Source organism: Macaca nemestrina, chromosome 19, assembly GCF_043159975.1.
Source record: "Macaca nemestrina isolate mMacNem1 chromosome 19, mMacNem.hap1, whole genome shotgun sequence".
Taxonomy (NCBI): Eukaryota; Metazoa; Chordata; class Mammalia; order Primates; family Cercopithecidae; genus Macaca; species Macaca nemestrina.
In genome coordinates this window covers 43,923,527-43,942,720 of record NC_092143.1, presented here as the reverse complement: position 1 = coordinate 43,942,720, position 19,194 = coordinate 43,923,527, and the positions used below count along the sequence as shown (strand labels likewise).

General features: G+C 34.9%; 1 protein-coding gene across 7 annotated transcripts in view; it reads right to left on the bottom strand.

Annotated features, from left to right (window-relative positions):
• Positions 1-19,194, bottom strand: part of LOC105489370 (SMAD family member 2) — a 90,651-nt gene that overhangs the window by 14,044 nt on the left and 57,413 nt on the right. For 4 of the 7 annotated variants that reach the window (XM_011754122.3, XM_071085402.1, XM_011754121.3 and 1 more), the window contains 4 exons: positions 15,345-15,434; positions 14,115-14,308; positions 13,214-13,348; positions 9,610-9,684 (listed from right to left, as the gene is read on the bottom strand). In XM_011754122.3, the coding sequence (XP_011752424.1) occupies positions 9,610-9,684; positions 13,214-13,348; positions 14,115-14,308; positions 15,345-15,434 (494 nt within the window). Of the gene's footprint in view, positions 1-9,609; positions 9,685-12,943; positions 12,996-13,213; positions 13,349-14,114; positions 14,309-15,344; positions 15,435-18,792; positions 18,852-19,194 lie in introns of those variants that run through there. The other 3 variants (XM_071085403.1, XM_011754125.3, XM_071085404.1) reach the window with 3 other exon arrangements.

The window sequence follows — 19,194 nt, the reverse complement described above, 5'->3', positions numbered from 1 at the left end:
ATTATAGTATTCTCGGTTGGCAGGGGTACTTTTTTTTTAAACAAGGTCTCACTCTGTCACCCAGGTTGGAGGGCAGTGACACAATCTTGGCTTACTATTACAATCTCCACCTCCTAGTCTCAAGCAATTTTCCCACCTCAGCCTCCTGAGTAGCTGGGACCACAGGTGCGTACCAATACATCCAGCTAATTTCAGTTTTGTTTTTTAATTCTTTCAGCACTTTAAATACACCACTCATCTCTCCTGGCCTGCAAACTTTTCTGCTGAAAAATCTGACTGACTAATGAAGACTCCCTTGTTACGTGGCACACTGCTTTTTCTCTTGCTGCTTTTATTCACAATAGCAAAGATACAGAAAACAACCCAAGTGTCCCATCAACAGATGAACGAATAAACAAATGGTGGGTTACACACACAATTGAATGTTATTCTGCCTTAAAAAGGGAGATCCTACCACTTCTGGCATGGATGAATCTGGAAGACACCATGCTAAGGGAAATGAGGTAGACACAGAATAAGAAACATGACATAATCTCATATGTGGGGTTTTTTTTTTTAAGCCAAATACATAGAAAAATAATAAAATAGTGATTACAGGTTGGGGGAAAACTGGGGGATTATAGGTCAAAGGGTATAAAGTTGCAGATATGTAAGATATGCCCAGAGATTTAATGTACAACCTGAGGACTACAGTTACAATATTGTGTTGTATACTGGAAATTTACTGAGTCAATATTAGGTACTCTTATCACACACATAAAAAGGTAACTATGTGAGATGATGGATTTAGTTGACTACAATAACCACTTCACGACATACACCAAATATCACGTTATATACCTTAAACATACACAATAAAAATGTACGTTTTAAAAAGTCTAATTTACTGAATACAGACCACAAGTGTTCACAAACCTTCCAGAAAACTGGGAATCATCCTGGGTTGCTTCTTCAACCTTATCCCAAATATGATCACTAGTCATATTCTAAGCCTCGGCAATATGTATCAAAAGCACCCATTTATCCCCCATGTCACCTAAAACCAGCCAGAGATACAGTGTAGTAAACAAGAACAGGAACTCTAGAATCTGACATCCTACTGAATTTCTCTGTCATTTTCTAGCTATTTTTTAATAGGTTCGTGACAGCATTTTTTTTAAATTTCTGGTAAAAGTTGAACCTTTTAAAATTTTAATTTTTTGCTAGATGCAATTATATGTAATGCTTATGTTTTCCTGTTTTGCCTATGCTGTCTAATTTTTTATAATGAACATCCATTTGTTGTATAATTCGAAATGCTGTATCATAATCTTATGTGTAGAACACTGTTTAACTTTTATGTGACATAGAATAATGGTAGAAATAAGAGATTAAGCTTCCCTGCCAAAGTGAGACAACATTATAATTGTCAAATTCAGCTTATGAAATATATAATGCATGAATGACCATTTTCTCATTTCTTGTTTTAAAAAACTTAATCCCCAATGTGATAGCATCTTAGGTTTTATATATTTCCAAATTTTCTATGAGCATAATTCTGTTCATAACGAGAAAAAAGGCTGCTTTTGTTTTTATTAGAAACTCCTACAGAGTTCCCCTTATACTTAGTATGTAGAAGATTGGGGAAAATCTTTGCTTCTGAAATAGCAGTAAGAAAATAGTGGATAAACAAACAAACAAAAAATCCTATTTTTCTTTAAAGTTATCATATAGATATAGATCCAAGTAAGTCCGTATGAACTAATTTAAAGAGAGGGATGAGCTCCTCTTTGGTTAACAGAATGGTAATCACTTTCACTACTGACAGCAACTGCCAAGTCAGGACACAGGCAAAGGACTGCGCTTGCCAAAGGAGAAGCCAACTAAAATTTCAAAAGGCCACGCACAGATGACGGGAATCTAAGTAGCTGTAAGCACAGAGCTCCTCTTCACCAGTCGGTTCCAATACATGTCTTTAGCTGAGTACATAGTAGCATAGGAAGTCTTGGGCAAGGCTGGAAAGAAATGAGAATATGCAGTCTTGCCATATTCATATCTGAAAGTCCTGATAAGGTAGGGAACTGACCCTCCCTGAAACCTGAGTGATGTCATATTAAAGCACCAAATTATCACCTTTCCAACTCAAATCCTAAGGGCAGGGAAAGAATCAGCTCTTCAACTTAGCAACTGGAGAGAGAAAAGAGTTGGTCTTTCCAAAGACAGTGTATCTATTTTAGCCTCTAATATTATTTTATATACAACACCCACTATCCAATTAAAAAACAAGAGATATTCAAAGATGGAGGGGGGAAGAATGACCCATAATCAAGAGATAAAACAGTCAACAAAAGCAGGCCATGTTACATATTAACTGGACATAAATTATCAAAGACTTTAAAATGGAAATTATATACCTAAAAAATAAATGATCTGAAATGAAAAATTCATTTAATTGGATTAAAAGAAGACCCAAAGTCAGGGTCACATACATATTATCACTTGATTTTCAACGAAGGAGCCAATGTAAATTCAATGGAGAAAGGAGAGTCTCTACAAAATAGTGCTAAAACAACTGAAGGAAATGTCCTGTAGTTAAAGGAATAAAAAGCATCAAAAAGGAGCAAAAGTGGTAAATATGTAAGTAAATGTAACACTCCTTTTTATCCCTTCTAATTTTCTTTAAAAATCAACTTGATATCAAAAGCAAAAATAGCCAGGCGCAGTGGCTCACGCCTGTAATCCCAGCACTTTGGGAGGCTGAAGTGGGCAGATCACGATGTCAGGAGATCGAGACCATCCTGGCTAACATGGTGAAACCCCGTCTCTACTAAAAATACAAAAACAAACAAACAAACAAAACCACACAAAAAAATTAGCCAGCCGTGGTGGCAGGCACCTGTAGTCCCAGCTACTAGGGAGGTTGAGGCAGGAGAATGGCACGAACCCAGGAGGTGGAGCTTGCAGTGAGCCAAGATCACACCACTGCATTCCAGTCTGGGCAACAGAGGGAGACTCCATCTCAAAAAAAAAAAAAAAAAAAAAGGCAAAAATAACACTGTACTTTGGGGTTTATACATTTTTATTAAGTAAAATATATGTCAATAATAGTACAAACAACAGAAGTGGATGAATGAAATTAGAGTGGTGTAAAGTTCTTAAATTTTACGTGACATTGTAAAATATTACAACTTAAGTAATCTTCTAGGTATAACACGATAAGTACAATGTAATCACAAGAATGCCAACTGAGAAAATAATACTGTGTTATTGGTAAAAAGCCAAGAGAGTAAACAGAATGAAACAAAAATTATTTGATTAGTCTAAAAGGCAGGAAAACAAACAGATAAACAAAAACCAGAGAGAACAGACAAACAATTGCAAAATGGTAGCCTAAACCCAGTATCAATAATTCCTCTAAATATAAGTGAACTCAATTTTCCAACTAAAAGACAAAAATTGTTAGATTAAATGAAACCAAAAATATGCTGGCCACAAGAAACACACTATAAATATAAAGATTCGGATAGACTGAAACAATTAAAAATATATCATGTAACCGGAGGTAAGAAAGAAGATATGGTGATGTTAATATGAAATGCATTTTATAATTAGGGTAAATTCATTAGGAAGATGTAGTAATTCTAAATGTATTATCTTCTAATTACAGAGGTTAAAGATACATGAAGCAAAAACTGACAGGACTAAAGGCAGAAACAGATGACTCTAAAATCAGAGCTGAAGATTTTAACACCAATCATAACTGACAAAATACGGAGATTTTTTAAAAAATCATAAAGAATTAAGAAGATTTAAACACCATCAACCACCTGGACCTAAATGACATTTGGAACACTATAGTATATACATTCTTTCCAACTATATATGGGACTCTTATCAAGATAAGTTACATGTTGTAGCATAAAATAATTTTCATAAATTTCCAAGGACTAAAGTCACACACACTATATGTTGGACTATAACAGAATTAAATTAAAAATCAATGAAGTATCTAGAAAATCCTCACACTCCTAAGAAAAACCCAAACTTCTAAATAACTCATGAGTCAAGAAGAATTAGAAAATAATTAAGTGATAATTAAAAAACAACAAAAACTTTGTAATATAGAGCTAACATAAAGCTTAGAGGGAAAATTATAGCTTTAAATGCTTACATTATAAACAAATCAATGATCTAAATGTATACCACAAGAGGACAGAAAAAGAGCAGATTAAATGAAAAGTAAGTAGACAAAAAGATGATGAATACAAACAAAACAGAAAAGAGACAAAGACAAAAATGAACAAGACAAAAAATTGGTCCTTTGAGACTACTGATAAATCCCTTGCAAGACGTTCTAATAAAAAATTAAAAAGTCAAATTACTAACATAAATTTTAAAATGGATCTCACATACACGAAAGGAATAACAAATATCAGAAATAACTTTATATCAATAAATTTTCCAGCCTGGGCAACCTGGTGAAATCCCATCTCTACATAAAACACAAACATTAACCAGGTTCAGTAGCATGCTCCTGTGGTCCCAGCTCCGCAGGAGGCTATAGTGGGGAAGACTGCCTGAGCCTGGGAGGTTGAAGCTGCAGTGAGCCAACCAGGCCACTGCACTCCAGCCTGGGCAACAAAGTGAGATCCTGTCTCAATTAATCAATCCTACAACTTAGATGAAATGAACACATTTCTAACAAAATACAAGTTTATCAAATACATACACAAAATTAAAAATGTAAACAATCCTCAATTTAAAAAACGCTTTCCTACAAGAGATGGTTTCTCTGGTAAAATCTATCAAACTTTTTTCTGAATACAAGGTCTCACTGTTGCCCAGGCTGGAGTGCAGCGGCACAAACGTGGCTCAATGCAACCTCAACCTCCTGGGCTCAAGTGACCCTCCCACCTTAGCCTCTAAAGTAGCTGGGACCACAGGTGAATGCCACTACCCCTGGCTAATTAAAAAAAAAAATTTTTTTTTGTAGAGATGGCGTCTTGCTTTGTTCCCTAGTTTGGTCTTGACCTCCTGTGCTCAAGCAATTCTCCAGCCTTGGCCTCCTAAAGTGCTAGGATTACAGGCAAGAACCACCATGCCCAGCCCTATCAAAAATTTAAGAAAGAAATAATGCCAACCTTAAAGAAACACTTTCAGAAAACAGGAGAAAGCCCTTTCCTACACATTTTATGATATTAAAACTAATGAACACATAACAAGGGGAAAAACCCTACAGACCAATCTCTCATAAACATAGATGGAAAAATTCTCAAAAATAAAACAATTGAAATCCATGAAACTATATGATCCCCTTTATAAATGCAGAAAAAACACTGGACAAAATCCAACAGCCATTCATAAAACACACTTAAAACATGAAGAACAAAAAGGAAAAAGAACTTCCTCAATCAGATACAATCTCCAAAATATCCACAATTAACATCATATTTAAAGGGGGAATTGCGAAATGTATTCTTCCTATAATCAGAACAATGCAAAAATGTCCATTCTTATAAATTCAACAGTTTACTGTAGGTCTTAGGACAGAAAAAGAAAAAAGCATAAAGACAGGGGAAAAAAAGAAAAACTGTCAGTCGGGCACCGTGGCTCATGCCTGTAATCCCAGCACTTTGAGAGGCCGAGGCGGGTGGATCACCCGAGTTTGGGAGTTTGCGATCAGCCTGACCAACATGGAGAAACCCCATCTCTACTAAAAATACAAAAAATTAGCTGGGGGAGGGGGTGCATGCCTGTAATCCCAGCTACTCAGGAGGATCGCTTGAACCTGGGAGGCGGAGGTTACAATGAACCGAGATCGTGCCACTGCACTCCAGCCTGGGCAACAAGAGTGAAACTCCGTTTCAAAAAAAAAAAAAAAAAAAAAGAAAAAAGAAAAACCGTCCTTATCAACAGATGACATGGTTGTGTATGCAGAAAACCTCAAGAATCTACAGAATTCTAGAACCAAAAAGTCAATTTAACAAGAATACAGGAGAAAAGATTCATATGCAAAAATCAAGTATTTCCCATATCCTAGGAACAACTGGAAAATAAAATGTAACAAAAATGTGTATAACAGCACTGAAAGTATAAAATACTAAAAAATTCATCTAATGAAAGACATGCTATATACATCTACATAAAAAACTGTTTAACACATGGCAGAGAAAAGGCATTGTTATTAAGACTTTTATCCTGAAGTTGTCAAACCTGACCCCTCATTTTTGACAAAAATCTTACTTTCCTATTTTATAGAGATGATCCTAAACAACAAAGGTCAAGTGCTTCTGTGTCTGGATCTCAAGTCTTCACTTTCCTTCAAATTTTTGTGCAATCCACTATCTTCCTTTTTCTTAATGGTTAACTCCTCCTAACATTTTCTTTAACTACATTCATACAGTGCTTATTACAGGTTAGGAACACATAGATGCCTTATAAATATAAGACCTGTTAATACTCTATGAGTTAAATGCTATTATTGTCCCTATTTTACAGATTTAAAAACTAGGCTACCTAGCTAGTATATGGAAGAGGAACATTTCAAACTCAAGTAGTCAAGCTCAGAGTCTCACTATGCTATTTTGATTATATGCATTTGGTTAAGAAAAGCAGTCTTGTAAGTGGAGTGTATGTGAACACTGTCTAGGAGTACACAAAACTACTAGTTTACAAAAAGAAAAAATTAAAACGTATTTTCTATTTAATCTCATCTTTCAATTTCTAATTTTTGTATATATTTTAAAATGTACATGAAGTGCCTGTATATAACTTACAAATAATTACATACTAGTAGGATACTCTCAAAATCTTAATACTCACTGTATCAGCTTCCTAGGGCTTGCTCTAACAAAACACCACAAACTGGGTGGTTTAAAACAACAGAAATTTATTTTCTCAGAGCTTTGGAAGACCTAAGTCCCAAGTCAAGGTGTCGGCAAAGCCATGCTCTCTCAAAGGCTCAAGGGGAGAATCTGTTCCATGCCTTTCTCTTAAGCTTTTGGGTTTCCCAACTATCCTAGGAATTGCTCAGCTTGCAGGTGCTAACTCCAGTTACCTGCCTCCATCTTCATATGGCACATTCCTCCCTATCTCTTAAACACACCAGTCATATAGAATTAGGGCCCATCGCACTTCAGTATGACTTCATCTTAAACAATTACCTTTACAAAGATGCTACTTCCAAACAAGGCCATATTCTGAGGCATGGGAGGTCAGGACCTCATTTTATCTTCTGGGACACAGGCAGATTAAAAAACCCTTTAAGTCTCTTTGTATATCTTGGACCAAGCACAGTGTATGTAGAAGATATAAAACTGAATTGTGAGTTACGAAATCCACATCTTACGATCTATTATGTTCTATTTCTCTATATACCTGTTAGAATAAATATGTTCATAAAAATCATGACTTGAAAAGGGACTGATTATACAGTATTACAGAGGTTAATCAAACTTCTAAATTTCTTACGACGTCCAGCCTGATCTCTAATGTCCACAAGACTATAAAGGAAGAATAAAGTCTTGATCAGAGAAATCTCAATTTAAAAAAAAGAAAAAAGTAACAAGTGCTTGTCCATATAATTACTTATTATGCCTAATTTATCCTCTGGTTGCCCCTTTAAAATTTTTTCAATTCATTTTTTTTCCCAGCAGGTTATGGAAGATGAATTTAATTATGTCCTTCCCTCTGGAAGGTATGAACCAGAGTTAGAGAGGTGGCCAACTTTGTTCTAAATTGGAGCCCTGCATCAGTCAGAATTGTGTTTCCTGTCATGGCCCCGAGAGAGAAACTGATATTGGTTAAGAGGCTGGCAGCCAAACCAACTGTTGGCATCTCATGAATCACATATTCCCATTGTCATACAGTAATTTTAAACATGTCATTCAGAAAGCCAGTAACATTGCTCCACTGAAACAGAAATATTAGGTTGGGTTCAAAGTTAGCCCCAACACTGCAATTATTTTAGCTGACTGATTCAGTTTGTTCTCCATTTTTGACTTTGATTCATTTATCATACATAACCAATACTCTTATTTGTGGTTTCAGTTATATTGTTGAATAGGTGTCTGTGCACTAATTAGAATCCCTGCAGCCTTTTTTTCCTGGCTTCTTTCACTTAACATACTGCTTTCAAGGTCCATCCATGTTGCCACACTTCATGCTGTACTATCATTCCTTTACATGGCTGAATAATTCTACTGCAGAAACATATCTCATGTTATTTATCCATTCATCATTTGATGGACATCTGAGTTGTTTCTAACTTTGAATATTAAGAATAACGCCTGCATAAACAGTCATGTACAAGTTTTTGAGTAGACATGTTTTCAATTCACTTGGGTACATAGCTGGCCACAATATGTTAACTCTATATTTAACTTTTTGAGGAACAGCAAACTTTTCCAAAGTGCTGAACCATTTAACATTCCTACCAGCAATACATGAGGACTTCAATTTCTCCACATCCTCACCAACATTTGTTATTGTCCTTTTTTTGATTATAGCCATCTAGTAGGTGTGAGGTAGCATCTCACTGTGGCTTATGACATTCAGTATCTTTTCTTATCATTCACTTTTAAATGTCACAGTAACAGCTGTCCATCACAGGCAAAAAAGAATATTACTGCTTCAAGAAGAAAGTTGACATCTAATTTCAGCAAACATATGTGGAAAGTCAAATATCATGTGCATTAAGATATTTGCATTAAGATGTATAACATGTCATTTCCAATGTTCATTAGATTATCTACCTTTCTTAGTTATCTGGTACTTGTAAAGACCCAAATGTATGATTAGCTACAGCAGAAACTTCTTTACCTGGGAGTCTAAAAAACAGATTTAAACAACAGAATTATTGTAACCCCTCCTTCCCCCACCAACGTTAATCCATTTAAAAATTAATTTAGATTATCATAACCAAGAATGCATTAGTGTTGAGATATGGACAAAGATGATGGTATAATCTATCAGGCTGTAATATTAAGGTGTCCAATAGTTAAGATACAGATAGAGTGAAATGAATCAAACTGGACAATTACAATGACATCAAAGTGATTTCACTGATAATTTATTAGTTCTGCTGAGTTATACATTTTATTACATAAGACATGATTTAAAGCTTTAACTTTTTTCTTCATCACTGTTTGGAGTTGATAGTTAAGTATAAGAAATTAATCTACTGTAATTCAAAACTCACTATTAGGTTAAAAAAAGCAGTGAAAAGCTGTTCCTCATCCTTCACCCCCAAATTCCTCTGAAAATCTCTTATTTGAGTAATTATGGTCTTGTATCATGGAGAGATACTTAGTCATAGGGTTAACTAAAACTTTCAACAGAAGCAAATACTTAAAAAGAAATAAAAGCATGTGCATGTTTTCATGCACATGAAATTAGAGCAAATTTTCATTTACTCTAATTAAAAAATAATTATTCTGCAGAGTACCATACGTTAATTTTTCAGGGACAACATGGACCCCTTTGGTAGTTCAGGTATGTTAAATCAAGATAGAAGATCATCTTTTTTGGTATGTTTCTCAACTTCTCTAAGAGTAACATCTTTTTTGAGTTTTAAACAAAACAAGAAATGTGTATCTAATAACTGAGGAATTTTCAAAGACTTTTTTTTACCTGTGTCCATACTTTGATTCAACTGTTGGTCACTTGTTTCTCCATCTTCACTGATGTATCCAGGAGGTGGCGTTTCTACAAAAGTGTAAAATAAATGAAGCACAGCTGCAACATAATCTCACTACCTTTTCTCCCAGCTACCAATGAATCACTCCAAATAACAAATAACAACATTATATAACATTATTACAGAAAGTAATATTGCATACTGAAGGTGTATAATTCAGGATCTTGTCCAAATTTTGCAGCGAATCCTTAACATCTACTTTTAATAAAATCCTACTCTCTGGACATATACATTATTTACATATCTCGCTCATTCCTGTATGTACATATTCTGTGACAAGAGCCAAAAATGTAACTTCAAAAATGCCCCAGATCTGAATCAGTAGGCTGCAAAACCACTAATAACTACAATTTTTTGTTGTTGTTGTTTAATCTAATGAACATCGTTATTTTATGAGTACTTAGAAAATAAAAAACACACACAAGATTTTGGATTATAAAAGTATTAAATAATACAGCTTACAACTTATACTAAGTTCTATAGGGTAAAATATGGTAGTATGGTTCCAGATTGGTCCAGACTGAATTCTACCTAAAAAGTATATTTCTCCAAGGATTCCCAACTGGTAAAGTCTAAGTGTTTGAAGCAAAAAATTCAATTCAAATATAGACTACTGTATAAAGAGGTAAAATGCTCCCCGAAAATAAACTTTAGGATTCTAACATGTTATTTCCACCATGTTGTCTGAATAAAACATTTATATTCAGAAAGGCATCTGAATAGCTGAAAACACTGCATGTAAAATAAAAACATGTATACAATTACATCAACTGTAATTCCAAGGAGGAAAAATAAGTTCAAAAGAGTTTCATCAGTTCAACATTTACACTGCTGAACACTTCTGAGCAATTCAAGATAACACAGACACATATCCAAACAGAATTTTAAAATTATCAAAAGACAGAGGCCAGGCACCATGGTTCACACCTGTAATCCCAGCACTTTGGGAGGCCGAAGTAGGCAGATCACCTGAGGTCGGGAGTTCGAGACCAGCCTGACCAACATGGAGAAACCCGTCTCTACCAAAAAAAAAAAAAAAAAAAAAAAAAAAAAAAGAAAATACACTATTAGCCGGGTGTGGTGGCGCATGCCTGTAATCCCAGTTACTAGGGAGGCTGAGGCAGGAGAATCATTGAACCCAGGAGGTGGAGGTTGTGTTGAGCTGAGATCACACCATTGTACTCTGGCCTGGGCAAGGAGCGAAACTCCATCTCAAAAAACAAAAAACAAAAAACAAAAAAAAAAAAAAAGGAGAGAGGGAAGATACAGGTTAAGGGTCTCCTTCAATAACCTTTTACAATATCTATTCAATAAGCTAACCACAAACTTTAAGTATCAAACTTTTCATTTAAGTGTCAGTACCCCAAAATTTTTAATACAAAAATTCTAAGAATAAACTAGCTTCATATATGCAAACAATAAAGAACATAAAAATAAGTGTATATATCATTACGTATATTTTAAAAGTTAAAGCTAATAAAGTTAAATGGTGCTAAGCTTTTTGAGTTTAACCAGTATCTCAAAGATCTAATCAGAAAGAAATGCTGAACCTTAAAATACGTTATCTTACTGCACTTTTTCCATTGTAATAAATAATAAAGCTATTAGCATTTTTGAGAAAACGTTAAAATGTATTTTAAGTGGAATAAAACATGAATCCTTTGGTTTTGCTGTTGCTTGAAACTGGATAAAGCCCCACTGTCCAGAAAAGCAAATGGGTATAATCCACTTCTGATTTTCTACTTTATAAAATACTCAAATCTAAATAATTAAAAGAATAAAAAAGAAAGGAAAAATGAGCCCAAACATCTTCACGAGTGAAAGCCACTAAACATTTTGGTGAATATCCTTCCAAATAATTACTGGATATGCATGCTGTAAGACTGCATGCTTATACCTAAGGTTAGTACTGTTGGCTGAAAAACGGTAATCTCCACACTAACGACTTAAAATGCCTCCCTTTCCCCACACCAACGTTCACTAAACTCCACTCCCTTTCCTACCTGGCAACTGCCCTGTTTCATAGTCCCACGTTTTCCCTCATCCTAGTATATCACACTATACCCCACCTTCTCCCTCTCTTAACTTCAGTAAGTTTGTATTTCCTAGCAACCCAAAAAGCAGCTTTAAATCCTCTTCTGGAATAAAACAGTAATCAAACTAAAACAATCAAAAACCACTTCCCATCTGTAAAACTAGCTATTAAAAAAAAAAACTTATCTTTCTTAGTATCTTGCTTTTTTTCTTCCTTACATTTTAAAAATTATCTTCAATGCGGCCGGGCGCGGTGGCTCAAGCCTGTAATCCCAGCACTTTGGGAGGCCGAGACGGGCGGATCACGAGGTCAGGAGATCAAGACCATCCTGGCTAACACAGTGAAACCCCGTCTCTACTAAAAAAATACAAAAAACGAGCCGGGTGAGGTGGTGGGCGCCTGTAGTCCCAGCTACTCAGGAGGCTGAGGCAGGAGAATGGCATGAACCCGGGAGGCGGAGCTTGCAGTGAGCTGAGATCCGGCCACTGCACTCCAGCCTGGGCAACAGAGCGAGATTCCGTCTCAAAAAAAAAAAAGAAAAAAAGAAAAAAAAAATTATCTTCAATGCATAAGCATTATTTCCATGATGGATACATGAAAGAAATAATTGTTTAAATGTATTAAAACTGTATTTTAAAAATTTTGTAAATGCTCTTAAGTTCCTTACATATTTTTAGTGTATAAAATAAGAGTGGAATAGAAGAATATTACAAAAGGAAAAAAGAAATCAAGACATGATAGCTTAATCTAATCCTCATCCTAACATCATGCTGTTTCTGCTAGGGAGAAAAATCAATCAAACAAAACAAAAAGGAAAACATACAAGAAAAGTAACAAAATATTAGTCGTTCTCCAAAAAAAACCATAAAAAACGGAAAGGCCAGATATCGTATCATGGAGTATTACTGGATCACACAATACATCAGAACAAAATTTGAGAACCATGTAGCTGAATTCATTTTTCATCAGGAATCACTAAGATGCAGACGAAACATAATGAAAAGAGGTTTTCTGATGTTCAGTATAATATGTAAGTGCTGCTACGTCTACAGAACTATTATATTTCTTATAGAAATGTTACATTTCTGTTAAATATTACCAAGTTACCTAAGAAAAAGTGATCACTGGGTGGATTTTCAGTTACATGTGTTTCAGGGGTACTTTTTTCCTACATCATTTGTTTTGCTTACATTCTGCATCTCGCTTAGCTTCAACAACTAAGATAAACTTACTAAGATCTTTTCTTTTCTGCTTCTCACAGTACTTTGATTAAAGTCACTGCAAAAGAAAATGAAATATAAAGTAAAACTCTTCTCCAAACAAGTTTAATGTACTAGGCTTATACATTTCACAAAATAATCACCCAACAAATCCGATTTTTCTATTAAAAACTCAAAAGCATTTTTAAAAAAGTGAAACCACAATTTACTAATACTTCAATGCTTATGAACAACAACATTTGTATCTATCCAAGTTTTAGAAGATTCAGAAGTCAAACATACCTGGAATATAATTACTCTGTGGCTCAATTCCTGCTGGGAAGTTAGTGTTTTCTGGAATGGAGTGAGTATAGTCATCCAGAGGCGGAAGTTCTGTTAGGATCTCAGTGTGTCGGGGCACTAATACTGGAGGCAAAACTGAAAAAGTTCAAGAAAGCCTAGTTATGGCAAAGAGCAAAGGGGAGTGGGGGAACCTTTTTTAAAGTTTCAACAAGAAGAAGAGAAGTTGCAGCTTAATTTTTAAAGTTAGGGTCTGACAAATCTGATTACGGCTTTAACTTATGTAGTCTATTATCCAAATTTCCAAGTTCTAATTTATCTCAAACTTTTGGAAACAATGTGATCCTGGTAATATATTACCATAAAAGTTCATAAATCCCCACTGGAAAAGTTAACATTGTCTTTATCTGTACAATCAGATATAGAAAAATTTCCAAAAATACAGCTACTGCTATATTTTTTAATAGTTTCAGGTAGACAGCTAACTAAATGAAGTCTTATTACAAGCTTTACTAAACAGCGTATATACAAATGATGTCATTAAAGTACTTCTAAAAGCACTCCAAGTGCAAAATGCTTGAAAATAAGTTATTGCAGCAGGGACATGTAGAAGCACATCAGCACAGCTCTAAGCAGACTGCCAATCTACAGGATTTCCTGGATATGCACTTTCATGCCAAATCACATGCTACTCCAAGAAACAGACACATCTTTCCAAGATACGTTTTCCCATTAAAAATTTTTAAAAATAAAAAAAAATTTAATTACCACCAAATAATATGCACAATTTAAGGTAATTTATTAGAATTTACACTAAAATTTTCCTGGGTCACAAGATTACTTAAATATACTTAAGTTCAGGCATTTAACTCAAAACCAAGAAAAAAACTTGCATTGTTCCTACCTGGTGTCTCAACTCTCTGATAGTGGTAAGGGTTTACACATACTTCATCCTTTTTAAGATTAAAAGCATATTCGCAGTTTTCAATTGCCTTGAGTTCATGATGACTGTGAAGATCAGGCCAGCGCCATAATCGGCAATATATAACATGTGGCAATCCTTTTCGATGGGATACCTGGAGACGACCATCAAGAGACCTATCGGGAAGCAAGGGGAAAACAAAGGAGGGAACTTTAAAAAAAAAAAAAAAGTGTAGTCGAATGGGCTAAATTAGTACAGCAAAAGCATAAAGAAAAGAATGACAGCCATTTAGTTAGTTTTAGTGAGAATCAAGAAGAAAAATGTACTATTTAATGGATCTGATAAAAGTATGCAGCAGCACTAGCAGATGTTTCTCATAAATACGTCACATAAATGACTCAAATGCCAATGAAAGGCTAACTACTTGGGAAAAACTGATTTTTTAAAAAAATAGAGTTTATGCAGTTACACTTGAAAAACTTCGTTAACTTCTATGTTTAGAAAATCAAACTCATTTTGGAGATGCTTCTAAGGGTATTAATTCTGGAGGTGACTGAATAGTCAAAAAAGGAACTAGTGTGAAGAATGATAAATACCAACAATGATGTGATAGTAACTTCCTCAGACTACTACAACTCATTACCCAGTTGTGACTGTTTTGAGAACTGAGGTATATATATGTAGTTCACAAATAAATGTGGATGGTGATGAATATGATGAGATGAAATGAACAAATACCATATACGCAAAAAAGAGAATGAAGTGATTTTAAAAAGTAACATAAAAATGAGTTAACCTACTGTTAATTGTAATAAAAGGGGTTCATTAAATATGTATTTATTAGTATAAAGATGAGATTTTGGTAACAAGAAATTTAGCAAAACTGATCATGTATCTACTTAAAAATTAGGCCAACAACAGATTATAATCTGATCTCAAGCTAAAATATATATATAGTTATCAAAATTCTTATTCTTTAGGGGATACAGCAATTTAAAGAAGATTCAAACTAGAATTGCATTGATTAAAACATCAGCTGAAACATTTAATATATTTTTTATACTGGCAAGCAGATATTTTAAATGCTATGCCTTATTTTACATTAAGGAAACATCCTAGGCAAAATTACACTAAGCAACCCCATATAGGTCTTTCAAAATATACCCCCCTCCCACAAGATCTCTAGGATTCAACAGAGGGCAGAATATTCACCTGGTTTGTTCAGAGAAGCTGTAAAGGCCTGTTGTATCCCACTGATCTATCGTATTTGGTGTACTCAGTCCCCAAATTTCAGAGCAAGTGCTGTGCATAAATTGAAAAACAAAAAATTGATGTGAACATGGAAGCATGGTTATTCAAAATACCATGATGTAAAACATGGAGAATGTACAGAATACTTCCTTCACCCAGAAAATATACAATTGCTTCACTTTTTCACAGGCATGTAGTGCTGGTTACTATATTTTCTATATGAAGGAAGCCAATAAAATGGAACATGTGACTCCAGATAAGTCATGATTATGTTTCTAAAATGTGAACACCAATGCCCTCTAGCTCAATGAATCATACCTATAATGCCCTTACCACTTTCCTCTATTCAAAAGATCTAAAACCTCTGCCATCAGCTTTACTAACAGTGCTTCATTTTATAATCCAATTTTTAAAAAAAATATCTAAAAACAGATGTCATCTGATTTTAATATAGAAAAAAATCCCCATATAAATAGACATACATCCACAGTTAAGATTTTCAGGTTATTTGGTCATGATACTTTTAAGTTTTACTGAAAATTATGTTGCTCTCTTATCTCTAGAATAAACAAAGAAATAGACTTTGAAGTCATTCTAATTTAGTAAACCACCTTAAAATTTTTCTCCCACATTTCCCTCGAGAATATGGACAGCTCAGAGTTAATTCTCCCTTTTTCCCTACCTCTACTTCATTTCAAAGTAACTGCTGGTCAGTGGGAGAAGGGAAAGAGAATTTAAAAGGAAGTTCTGGAATGGAACTTTGACAGCCAGTGTCTCAAGTACTAAGTTGTACTTTTCTGAAAAGTCCATTTCTCACATATTACAAAATCATCAAAACCTCAATGCGGAGAAAGAAGTATTTCAAAACATCTTTTGAAGATAAACCAAGCAATTGATTAAATTTCAAATTTACACATTGTTAGTGAGCTTAACTGGATCAACAGTTCAAAGGGCAATGGTGAGAAATGCTGGCTTCCTGTGGCCAGGCAACAGAACCACCTGGTATCCTTGGCTTTAGTGCTACAGGTGCTGTCACATAGCTATCAGGCTGCAGGAACACGTCATGCCCTGCTTTGGGGGCTACAGTGACTGGACAGTTCACAATAAAACCTGTTCAGAAATTTTCCAGCACCTCATTGAAGTATTTTACAGATTCTCTTGCTTTTTCAGGCTGCAAAATTTACCAGACTATAAAAGTCAGAAAAAGCCAGGTAAATTAAGGCTTAGACCTTTTCCTTTTTTCCAATGATATACTGATTTAAAAACCATGACACTAATGGTTTATTTAAAAGATATTTGTCAAATATCTATTGGAAACATATAGCACAATGTAGTTTAAATCACAATAGAATCACCTAAATTCTACAGACTTGCAAGTCTCAGTTTATGAAAGAAATGGTATACAGCAGACTCTTCTTTGAAAATAATTAACAAAAGTGTAGTGCAAGAGGCTATTCTGCTCTGCTATCAGAACATTTCACTCCAGTTATTCTGGGACTGACATGAGAACCAGAATCTAAAATAGAGCATGAAGTTTAATTTGTACTTTATTTAATCCTTGAAAGGAATCAGAGAAGAATAAACAGTAATTGTTAAGAACTTGCAATCAATCTAGAGGCAGGCAGATCTAGACCCCAACCCTAATTCGGTCACTTTCCAACTGCTGCCATAGGATATATTTAAGCCTCAGTTCCATCATTATCATGCCTAACAAAAAAAAGGTTTATTTTAAAATATCAAATTTGCTTCTAGCTAGTAAAATCATTACCTGTTTACATAATAAAAAATATTTTTTAAAATAAACCAATTTATAATAAAACATAGAGCCCTCTGTATCCAAGGGTTCCACATCCTTGGATTCAACCAACTGCGGATCAAAAAGTAACAAAAATAAATTTTAAAAACTAAAAAAAAATACAATTGAAAAATACAAAATTTAAAAACTATATGGTACAACAACTATTTATACAGCATTTATATTGTATTACATATTATGCATAATATAGAGATGACTTAAAGCAGGAGTCTCAGAGGCCACAGACTGATACCGGTTCACGGCCTGTTAGGAACCAGGATGCACAGCAGGAAGTGAGCAGCAAAGGAGAGACCGTTACCACCTGAGCTCTGCCTCCTGGAAGATCAGCAGTGGCATTAGATTCTCATAGGAGTGAGAACCTTATTGTGAAATGCACATGCGAGGGCTTTAGGTTGGGCACTCCTTAAGAGAATCTAACTAATGCCTGCTGATCTGAGATGGAATGGCTTTATCCCAAAACCACTGCCACACCACCACGGTGGAAAAATTGTCTTTCATGAATCTGGCTTCTGGTGCCAAAACAGTTGGGAACAGCTGATTTAAAGTATGAGAAAATATGTGTAGGTTATACGCAAATACAATGCCATTTTATTTTTAAAATAAGGCTTACTGCAGCCTTGACCTCCCAGCCTCAAGTAGTTCTCCCGCCTCAGCCTCCTGAGTAGCTGGGACTTAGGCATGTGTCACCACAGTTGGCTAATTTTAACACTTTTTGTAGAGACAAAGTCTCACTGTGATACCAGGGATGGTCTTGAAGTCCTGGACTCAAGTGATCCTTCCACCTCAGCCTCTCAAAGTGTGGGATTACAGAAGTGAGTCAACATGCCCAGCCTTACAATGCTATTTTTATATCAGAGACTTGAGCATCCACTAATTCTGGTATGAGTGAAAAATCCTAGAACCAATCCCCCTTAGATAGTGAGAGTTGTATAAAGCAGCATCTAGATAAATGTAATTATAACTGTCAAACTATACAAAGAAACATTTTAAACATAACTAAAGAACACAAAAGTGCACTGAGCAAAAAGAAAAACATATGACCCTACACAGGAAGATACCATCATAGAGGTATTAATTCTACCAAATTTATGTATTTGATGCAATCTCAATAAAAAGAAATGCTTTAAAAATCCAGGTATTAGTCCAAATACTATAATAAGCCAAAATAAATAAGTATGACCAGAAAAATTCTAACAAAGAAAAGACTTGTCCTACCAGATTCTGAAGCACATTACAAATTCTCAATAATTAAAACAGTATGCAATTAGTAAAAGAATACACAAAACAGAATGGAGGTTCTACTTCCAGTAATGGCAGAGCAGCCTCAATTAGGCTAACTTTCCTTCAGATAACAATGATAAACTCTGAACAAAATATAATAATCAACTATTTGAAAACAGTGGAGACAGATCAAAAACAGACAAAAGCTGTAGAGAGGTCCACCCGTTAAAGCTGCAAACTGTACTGGATGAGAGCTGCATTTCTGTGGCTGTGTACCCAAGGGCACTCCCCAGTCACAGCTAGGCAGGGCAACTAGAATTCAAACAGAACACTGCAGGGGGTTTGTTTTTAGAAAACTGCAGTTTTACTGACCTAGAATCAGAGGACACATTTGGGGCTGCCAGAGAGTTTGAAAAAAGAAGGAAGATACCCTGTAAAGAAAGAGGCACAAGGGAAAAACATCAAAATGTGACTGTGAACTCTGCCCAAACTCAACTTTGCTCAAAGATACTTTTTAAAAGCTAAGTATATAGAGATACAGCATATTCACAGATGAGTCAATATTAAGATGTCCATCTGCCCTCATTCCCTAATGAATTGTTGCCGATTTGTTTTATATCTATTACAGTCACCATTTCAGCAAAAATATTTTTGTAGCAACTGACAAGCTGATCTAAAATGCATATGGAAATACTAAGGATCCTGAGTAGCAAAACAATCTTGAAAAAGAATTACTGACCCATGGATGAATCTTGGGAATATAGTGATCAAAAG